The following is a 10342-nucleotide window of genomic DNA, read 5'->3' as shown; positions in this document are numbered from 1 at the left end:
AAAAATTGGGAAAAATCCTAAAAATTTGGGATTTTTCCAGGTGAAAAAATCCTCAAAAAAAATTGAGGAGAAAATGTCAAAATTTGGGATTGACTTGCAGGAAAAAAAAATCCCCAAAATTTGGGGAAAAAATCCCTAAAATTTGGGAATTATCTAGGGAAAAAAAAAATCTTTAAAATTGGGGGGAAAACCCTAAAATTTGGGATTTATCCAGAAGAAAAAAAAATCCCCAAAATTTGGGATTTATCTGGTGGGGGAAAATACAAAAATTGTAGGGGAAAATCCCAAAAATTTGGGGGAAAATCCCTAAAATTTGGGATTTACCTGGAGGGAAAAATCCCCCAAATTTGGGATTTTTCTGATGGAGGAAAATATGAAAAAAACTGGGGGGAAAAATCCTAAAAATTGGGTAAAAAAATCCCAAAAATTTGGGGGGAAAATTTCCCGAATTTAAGGGGAGGGGGGAAGGGACAGAGCCCTTCAGCCCCAGGCAGGGACAGGTGACAATGGCAGGTGCCACCTCACCTGTCCAGGTGCCACCTCAGGTGTGCCCAGGTGCCACCTCACCTGTCCAGGTGCCACCGGCAGAGAAATGAATGATGTCACCGTGGTGCCACCTCCTGTCCTGTTCCTGGTCCGTGGTGAGGTCCCCAGGTGCCACCAGGTGTGCCCAGGTGTGCCCAGGTGTGCCCAGGTGTGCCCAGGTGCCAGTCCAATATGGGGGAGGTGACAGGTGCCACCAACACACGGAGAAACAAACGGTGCCACCTCCTGATCGGTTCTCCAGGTGCCACCAGGTGTGTCCAGGTGTCCCCAGGTGTGTCCAGGTGCCACCAGGTGCCACTGACACAGTGGCACCACCTCCTGTCCTGGCCTGGTGCTATCCCCAGGTGTGCCCTGGTGCCACCAGGTGTGTCCAGGTGTCCCCAGGTGCCACCAGGTGAGTCCCCAGCTGTGTCCAGGTGTGTCCAGGTGTCACCCTGCTCAGGGGGAGGTGACAGGTGCCAGCACAGGTATGACCAACACAAGAGGAACAAACGGCCCCACCTCCTGTCCTGTCCCCCAGGTGTGCCCAGGTGTGTCCAGCTGTGCCCAGGTGCTACCTCAGGTGTGTCACACCTGCTCTGTGGGCAGGGGGAGGTGACAGAGACCAGCAGGTGCCACCAACACACAGAGGAACAAAGGGCGCCACCTCCTGCTTGGTTCCAGTGCTGTGCCCAGGTGTGCCCAGGTGTGCCCAGGTGTCCCCAGGTGTGTGCCCAGGCGTGCCCACGTGCCCTGTGGGCGGGCCCAGGTGTGTGCCCAGCAGTGTGCCACCAACACACAGCGTGCCCAGGTGTCCCCAGGTGTGCCCAGGTGTGCCCAGGTGTGTGCCCAGGTGTGCCCAGGCGTCCCCAGGTGTGCCCAGGCGTGCCCAGGCGTCCCCAGGTGTCCCCAGGTGTGCCCAGGTGTCCCCAGGTGTCCCCAGGCGTGCCCAGGTGTGTGCCCAGGCGTGCCCAGGTGTGCCCAGGCGTGCCCAGGTGTGTGCCCAGGTGTGCCCAGGTGTCCCCAGGCGTGCCCAGGTGTGCCCAGGTGTCCCCAGGCGTGCCCAGGTGTGCCCAGGTGTCACACGAACACCTTGGCCAGGGCGTCGGCGCCGGCGCTGGCGCTGAGGGCGCGGCGGGGGTGGAAGGCCACGGCCAGCACGGCCTCGTGGTGCTTGCGGCGATGGGCGGGGAGCTCCTGCACACAGGTGTGGTCGGACAGGTGCCACAGGCGCAGCGAGCAGTCGTGACCTGGGGGACAGAGAGAGGACAGGTGACACAGGTGACACAGGTGACACAGGTGACACAGGTGAGGTGACACAAAGAGGACACAGGGGACACAGGTAACTCCTGCACACAGGTGTGATCGGACAGGTGCCACAGGCGCAGAGAGCAGTCGTGACCTGGGGGGACACAAAGGGGACAGGTGACACAGGTGACACAGGGGACACAGGGGACACAGAGGACACAGGTGAGGTCACACAGGTGACACAGGTGAGGTGAAACAAAGAGGACACAGGTGACTCCTGCACACAGATGTGATCGGACAGGTGCCACAGGCGCAGGGAACAGTCGTGACCTGGGGGGACACAAAGGGGACAGGTGACACAGGGGACACAGGTGAGGTCACACAGGTGACACAGGTGAGGTGACACAGAGAGGACACAGGTGACACAGGTGAGGTCACACGGGTGTGGTCCGACAGGTGCCACAGGTGCAGCGAGCAGTCGTGACCTGGGGACAGAGAGAGGACAGGTGACACAGGGGACACGGGGGACACAGGTGAGGTCACACAGAGGGGACACAGGTGACACAGGTGAGGTCACACAGGTGACACAGGTGAGGTGACACAAAGAGGACACAGGTGACACAGGTAACTCCTGCACACAGGTGTTGTCGGGGTGCACACAGGCTGTAAAAAAATCGTGACCTGGGGGACACAAAGGGACAGGTGACACAGGGGACACAGGTGGGGTCACACGGTGTGTGTCACAGCACAGGTGCGTGAGCAGTTCACCTGGGGACAGAGAGGACAGGTGACACAGGGGACACGGGGACACAGGTGAGGTCACACAGGGGACACAGGTGACACAGGTGAGGTCACACAGGTGACACAGGTGAGGTGACACAAAGAGGACACAGGTGACACAGGTAACTCCTGCACACAGGTGTTGTCGGACAGGTGCCACAGGCGCAGCGAACAATCGTGACCTGGGGGGACACAAAGGGGACAGGTGACACAGGTGACACAAGGGATACAGGTGAGGTCACACAGAGAGGACACAGATGACACAGGTCACACAGGTGACACAGGTGAGGTGACACAGAGAGGACACAGGTGACACAGGTAACTCCTGCACACAGGTGAGGTCACACAGGTGCCACAGGCGCAGCTAACAATCGTGACCTGGGGATAGAGAGAGGGGGACAGGTGACACAGGTGAGGTCACACAGGTGACACAGATGAGGTCACACGGGTGTGGTCGGACAGGTGCCACAGGCGCAGCAAGCAGTCGTGACCTGGGGGACACAAAGGGGACAGGTGACACAGGGGACACAGGTGAGGTCACACAGAGAGGACACAGGTGACACAGAGAGGACACAGGGGACACAGGTGAGGTGACACAGGTGACACAGGTGAGGTGACACAGGTGCCACAGGCGCAGAGAGCAGTCGTGACCTGGGGACAGAGAGGGGACAGGTGACACAGGTGACACAGGTGACACAGGTGAGGTGACACAAAGAGGACACAGGTGACACAGGGGACACAGGTAACTCCTGCACACAGGTGTGGTCCGACAGGTGCCACAGGCGCAGAGAGCAGTCGTGACCTGGGGACAGAGGAGTGACACACCTGGGGACACACCTGGGGACACAGGGACAGGTGACAGTGACAACGGTCACTCATTGGTCACTCATTGGTCACTCAGTCTCTCATTGGTCACTCATTGGTCACTCAGCAGTCAGTGGTCACTCAGTGGTCACTCAGTGGTCAGTGGTCACTCACTGGTCACTCACTGGTCACTCAGCACTGGTCAGTGGTCACTCATTGGTCACTCAGTGGTCACTCAGCATTGGTCACCCACTGGTCACTCAGTGGTCAGTGGTCACTCAGCAGTCACTCAGTGGTCAGTGGTCACTCATTGGTCACCCATTGGTCACTCATTGGTCACTCATTGGTCACTCAGTGGTCACCGACTGGTCACTCATTGGTCACACATTGGTCACGCATTGGTCACCCATTGGTCACTCAGCATTGGTCACTCAGTGGTCACTCAGCGGTCAGTGGTCACTCAGTGGTCACCCATTGGTCACTCAGCGGTCAGTGGTCACTCAGCAGTCACTCATTGGTCACCCATTGGTCACTCAGTGGTCACCCATTGGTCACTCATTGGTCACTCAGCGGTCAGCGGTCACTCATTGGTCACTCATTGGTCACTCAGCAGTCACTCATTGGTCACCCATTGGTCACCCATTGGTCACTCATTGGTCACTCATTGGTCACTCAGCAGTCACTCATTGGTCACTCAGCGGCCGGTCAGTAGTCACCCATTGGTCACTCAGCATTGGTCACCCATTGGTCACTCAGCAGTCACCCATTGGTCACCCATTGGTCACTCAGCATTGGTCACTCATTGGTCACTCAGCAGTCACCCATTGGTCACTCAGTGGTCACCCATTGGTCACTCATTGGTCACTCATTGGTCACTCAGCGGTCAGCGGTCACTCATTGGTCACCCATTGGTCACTCAGCATTGGTCACTCATTGGTCACTCAGCAGTCACCCATTGGTCACTCATTGGTCACTCAGCAGTCACCCATTGGTCACTCAGTGGTCACCCATTGGTCACTCATTGGTCACTCAGCAGTCACCCATTGGTCACTCAGTGGTCACTCAGCGGTCACTCATTGGTCACTCATTGGTCACTCAGCAGTCACTCATTGGTCACTCAGCGGCCGGTCAGTGGTCACCCATTGGTCACTCAGTGGTCACTCATTGGTCACTCACTGCCGGACACAGACTCGGCTGGGGTCAGGCCAGCAGGACGGCGTCCAGGTGAGCGACATCGACTAGGGGCTACCATGCAAACCCACGTTTACCTAACCCCATTACCCTGACCCATAAACCCCAATGACAAACTAATAACCCTAATTATAACGACCCCTAATACCCTAATGACCCCTAAGACCCTATAACGGGAATGACCCCTAATGACCCCCGAATTACCCCCTAATGACCCCATAACGGTAATTACCCCTAATGACCCCTAATGACCCCTAATGACCCTATAACGGGTAATACCCCTAATGACCCCTAATGACCCTAATGACCCTATAACGGGTAATGACCCCTAATGACCCCCTAATGACCCCTAATGACCCTATAACGGGTAATACCCCTAATGACCCCTAATGACCCTATAACGGGTAATGACCCCCTAATGACCCCCAATGACCCCTAATGACCCTATAACGGGTAATGACCCCCTAATGACCCCTAATGACCCCATAATGGGTAATGACCCCCTAATTACCCCTAATGACCCCTAATGACCCCATAACGGGTAATTACCCCTAATGACCCCCACGATGGGGGTGAGCGACCACCTGGTTCACCTGGGCACGGGTGTCCAGGTAGGGAGGACGGGGGTCACCTGGGGGACGTGACACCTGGGGACATTGGGGAGGGGGGGACACTGGGACACCTGGTTCACCTGGGCACGGCCACCTGCGGGGACACGGGGACATTGGGGACACCTGGGGACACCTGGGGACACCTGGGGACATTGGGGACATTGGGGACACTGGGGACACCTGGGGACACCTGGTTCACCTGGGCACGGCCACCTGCGGGGACACCTGGGGACACTTGGGGACACCTGGGGACACCTGGGGACACCTGGGCACGGCCACCTGCGGGGACACGGGGACATTGGGGACACCTGGGGACACCTGGGGACACCTGGGCACGGCCACCTGCGGGGACACAGGGACATTGGGGACATTGGGGACACCTGGGGACACCTGGTTCACCTGGGCACGGCCACCTGCCGGGGACACGGGGACATTGGGGACATTGTGGACACCTGGGGACATTGGGGACACCTGGGGACACCTGGGGACATTGGGGACATTGGGGACACCTGGTTCACCTGGGCACGGCCACCTGCGGGGACACGGGGACATTGGGGACATTGGGGACACCTGGGGACACCTGGGCACGGCCACCTGTGGGGACATGGGGACATTGGGGACACCTGGAGACATTGGGGACACCTGGGGACACCTGGGCACGGCCACCTGCGGGGACATTGGGGACATTGGGGACATTGGGGACACCTGGGGACATTGGGGACATTGGGGACACCTGGGGACACCTGGTTCACCTGGGCACGGCCACCTGCGGGGACATTGGGGACACCTGGGGACATTGAGGGGATTCAGGTGACCCTTGGGGACATTGAAGGAGTTCAAGTGACTCCAGGTGACCCTTGGGGACATCGGGGGGGGTTCAGGTGACCCTTGGGGACATGGGGAGGGGTTCAGGTGACCCATGGGGAGGTTCAGGTGACCCTTGGGGACATTGAGGACGTGGGGGGGGTGACTCACCGCCGTTTGGGGACACCAGGGTGGCCTTGGTGGCCTCGAGGTCGTAGAGGACGGTGGCACCGGAGCGGAACCCGGCCACCAGGTGGGCCGGCTGGGAGGGGACAAATGCCACCGAGGTGGGGACACCGTGATCTGAAACAGGGACAGGTGAGGGACAGGTGAAGGGACAGGTGTGTCACACCTGTGTGGGGGACAGGGGGACAGGTGGTGACACTGTGTCACACTGGGGACAAATGCCACCGAGGTGGGGACACCGTGATCTGAAACAGGGACAGGTGAGGGGACAGGTGAGGGGACAGGTGTGTGACACCTGTGTGGGGACAAACGCCACCGAGGTGGGGACACCGTGATCTGAAACCAACAGGTGAGGGGACAGGTGAGGGGACAGGTGTGTGACACTGGGGACAAACGCCACCGAGGTGGGGACACCGTGATCTGAAACGGGGACAGGTGAGGGGACAGGTGTGACACCTGGGGGACAGGTGAGGGGACAGGTGAGGGGACAGGTGTGTCACACTGGGGACAAACGCCACCGAGGTGGGGACACCGTGATCTGAAACGGGGACAGGTGAGGGGACAGGTGTGACACCTGGGGGACAGGTGAGGGGACAGGTGAGGGGACAGGTGTGTGACACTGGGGACAAACGCCACCGAGGTGGGGACACCGTGATCTGAAACGGGGACAGGTGAGGGACAGGTGTGTCCCCAGCGCTCACCTTTGTGCCCGTCCAGCACGCTGAGGCAGGTGCCTGTGGCGGTGCCACCCCCGCTGGTGGCACTGTCCCCGCGGGGGTCCCAGAGGCGCACGGTGCCATCGGCCGAGCACGAGGCCAGGTGACGCCCGGTGACATCGAAGGCCAGGCCCCAGACGGCGTCCGAGTGGCCGTCGAGGACCCCCCGCAGCACCCGCGGGTCTGGGGACATCGAGGGGACATTGGGGACACTGAGGGGATTGGGGACATTGGGGGGATTGGGGACATCGAGGGGACATTGGGGACATTGAGGGACATTGGGGACACTGAGGGACATTGGGGACATTGGGGGGGACTGGGGACATTGGGGACATTGGGGACACTGGGGACACTGGGGGGATTGGGGACATTGGGGGACATTGGGGACACGGGGGACATTGGGGACACTGAGGGATTGGGGACACTGGGGGGATTGGGGACATCGAGGGGACATTGGGGACAGTGGGGGATTGGGGACATTGGGGGATTGGGGACATTGGGGACATTGGGGACATTGGGGACACTGGGGGGATTGGGGACATTGGGGGATTGGGGACACTGAGGGGATTGGGGACATTGGGGGCATTGGGGACATTGGGGACACTGAGTGGATTGGGGACATTGGGGTGATTGGGGACATTGGGAGCGTTGGGGACATTGGGGACATTTGGGGACATTGGGGAATTTGCGACATTTGGGAACATTGGGGACGCTTGGGGACGTTGGGGACATGGGGGACGTTGAGGATATTGGGGAATTGGGGAATTTGGGCACATTTGGGGACATTGGGGGTGTCGGGGACATTTGGGGACATTGGGGGACACTGGGGGCATGGCATTGTCCCCAAGTGCCACCACACCCCGATATGCCCAGGTGTCCCCGCTGTCCCCACGTGGCAGCCCGGCCCCGATGTGCCCAGGTGTCCCCAGGTGTCCCCAGGTGTCCCCAGGTGCCACCCACCGTAGCCATCGTAGGGGTCGCTGTCCAGCCCCGGGAGGCGCCAGCAGCGAATCCGAGCGTCCACCCCGGCGCTGCAGCACAGCCCGGTGGCACCGATGTCACCTGCGTCACCTGCGTCACCTGCATCACCTGCATCACCTGCCGCCACCGCCACCGCCAGCACCGGGCCCCTGCATGGGGACAGAGGGACAGAAATGACACCGGTGTCACCAATGTCACCTGTGCCATCTGTGTCACCTGTGCCACTGCCAGCACTGGGCCCCTGCATGGGGACAGAGGGACAGAAATGACACCGGTGTCACCAATGTCACCTGTGCCACCGCCAGCACCGGGCCCCTGCATGGGGACAGAGGGACAGAAATGACACCGGTGTCACCTGTGTCACCTGTGCCATCTGTGTCACCTGTGCCACCGCCAGCACGGGGCCCCTGCATGGGGACAGAGGGACAGAAATGACACCGGTGTCACCAATGTCACCAATGTCACCTGTGCCACTGCCAGCACCGGGCCCCTGCATGGGGACAGAGGGACAGAAACGACACCGGTGTCACCTGTGTCACCTGTGCCATCTGTGTCACCTGTGCCACCGCCAGCACGGGGCCCCTGCATGGGGACAGAAATGACACCGGTGTCACCAATGTCACCTGTGCCACCGCCAGCACCGGGCCCCTGCACGGGGACAGAGGGACAGAAATGACACCGGTGTCACCTGTGTCACCTGTGCCATCTGTGTCACCTGTGCCACTGCCAGCACTGGGCCCCTGAGTGACAGAAATGACACCGGTGTCACCAATGTCACTTGTGCCACCTGTGCCACCGCCAGCACCGGGCCCCTGACAAAGAGGTGACCAAGAGGTGACAAAGTGACAGAAAAACAGAATAAAGGCGCAAGCGTTGAGGTGACAAAGAGGTGGCAATGAGGTGACAAAGAGCCGACACAGATGTGACAATGAGGTGACACCGAGGTGACAATGAAGTGACACAGATGTGACAATGAGGTGACACAGAGGTGACAATGAGGTGGCACTGAGGTGACAAAGAGCCAACACAGATGTGACAATGAGGTAGCACCGATGTGACAATGAAGTGACACAGAGGTGACAAGGTGACAAACCAGGTGACAATGAGGTGACAAAGAGCCAACACAGCTGTGACAATGAGGTGACACAGATGTGACAATGAGGTGGCACTAAGGTGACAAAGAGCCGACACAGATGTGACAATGAGGTGACACAGATGTGACAATGAGGTGGCACTGAGGTGACAATGAGGTGACACAGATGTGACAATGAGGTGACACCGATGTGACAATGAAGTGACACAGAGGTGACAAGGTGACAAACCAGGTGACAATGAGGTGACAAAGAGCCAACACAGCTGTGACAATGAGGTGACACCGATGTGACAATGAGGTGACACAGAGGTGACAAGGTGACAAACCAGGTGACAATGAGGTGACAAAGAGCCGACACAGATGTGACAATGAGGTGGCACCGAGGTGACAATGAGGTGACACAGATGTGACAATGAGGTGACACAGAGGTGACAAGGTGACAAACCAGGTGACAAGGAGGTGACGAAGAGCTGACACTGAGATGACACAGATGCGACATCGAGGTGACAGAGAGGTGACAACAAGATGACACTGAGGTAACAACGGGATGACACCGAGAGTGACAACGAGGTGGCAGAGAGGTGACAAAGTGACAAACCACAGGAATAAAGCCACAGCCACTGCTGTGACAACGAAGGCGACAGTGAGGTGACACAGAGGTGACAACGAGGTGACGCAGAGGTGACAAAGTGACAAACCTGTGCCCGCGGAAGGCGTACACCGGCTCCACGTCCAGCGCCGCGCTCCTGAGGGGACAACGGTGACAAAGCCGGTGACAAAGCCGGTGACAAACGGCGCCGCCGCCCCCGCTGTCACCCGGCTGTCACCCACTTCTTGGGGACAAGCGGCTTCTGCAGGTTCCAGAGCTTGAGGGTGGCGTCCTCGGAGGCCGTCACCAGCGCCGGGTGACAAGGGACAAAGGCCAGCGCCCGCACGGCGTCGTAGTGGCTGCGCAGCGTCAGGCGCGGGCTCCAGCTGCGCCGCGGGGACAGCGCGGGCACCTGGGGACAGCGGGGACAATGGGGACGTTGGGGACACGCGGTGGCACTTGGGGACATTGGGGACACGCGGTGGCACTTGGGGACACTGGGTTATGGTGGCACTTGGGGACATGGGGACATTGATGTCAGGCGCGGGCACCTGGGGACAGCGCGGGCACCTGGGGACATTGGGGACACATGGTGACACTCGGGGATATTGGGTTATGGTGGCACTTGGGGACATGGGGACATTGATGTCAGGCGCGGGCACCTGGGGACAGCGGGGACACGCGGGGACATTGGGGACACGCGGTGGCACTTGGGGACATTGGGGACACTGGGTTATGGTGGCACTTGGGGACATGGGGTTATGGTGGCACTTGGGGACATGGGGACATTGATGTCAGGCGCGCGCTCCAGCTG

At 59.3% G+C, this 10342-nt stretch overlaps 1 protein-coding gene across 1 annotated transcript in view; it reads right to left on the bottom strand.

The window, feature by feature from the left end:
* Positions 1 to 1512: 1512 nt before the first annotated feature.
* The window catches only part of STRN4 (striatin 4), a 27644-nt gene continuing 18814 nt past the window's right edge, over positions 1513 to 10342 (bottom strand). The window contains exons 10-22 of the mRNA XM_030970208.1: positions 9771 to 9940; positions 9638 to 9685; positions 7826 to 7995; positions 6851 to 7048; positions 6135 to 6266; positions 5912 to 5925; positions 5114 to 5141; positions 3000 to 3044; positions 2631 to 2735; positions 2214 to 2258; positions 2008 to 2103; positions 1857 to 1927; positions 1513 to 1779 (exon numbers count right to left, since the gene is read on the bottom strand). Coding sequence (XP_030826068.1) covers positions 1606 to 1779; positions 1857 to 1927; positions 2008 to 2103; positions 2214 to 2258; positions 2631 to 2735; positions 3000 to 3044; positions 5114 to 5141; positions 5912 to 5925; positions 6135 to 6266; positions 6851 to 7048; positions 7826 to 7995; positions 9638 to 9685; positions 9771 to 9940 — 1296 coding nt within the window. The 3' untranslated portion in view covers positions 1513 to 1605. The remainder of the gene's footprint in view (positions 1780 to 1856; positions 1928 to 2007; positions 2104 to 2213; positions 2259 to 2630; positions 2736 to 2999; positions 3045 to 5113; positions 5142 to 5911; positions 5926 to 6134; positions 6267 to 6850; positions 7049 to 7825; positions 7996 to 9637; positions 9686 to 9770; positions 9941 to 10342) is intronic.

The sequence above is a fragment of the Camarhynchus parvulus genome, unplaced genomic scaffold (genome assembly GCF_901933205.1).
Source record: "Camarhynchus parvulus unplaced genomic scaffold, STF_HiC, whole genome shotgun sequence".
Classification (NCBI taxonomy): domain Eukaryota; kingdom Metazoa; phylum Chordata; class Aves; order Passeriformes; family Thraupidae; genus Camarhynchus; species Camarhynchus parvulus.
Note: the sequence above shows the minus strand (reverse complement) of the source record. Positions and strands in the feature narration are given on the sequence as shown.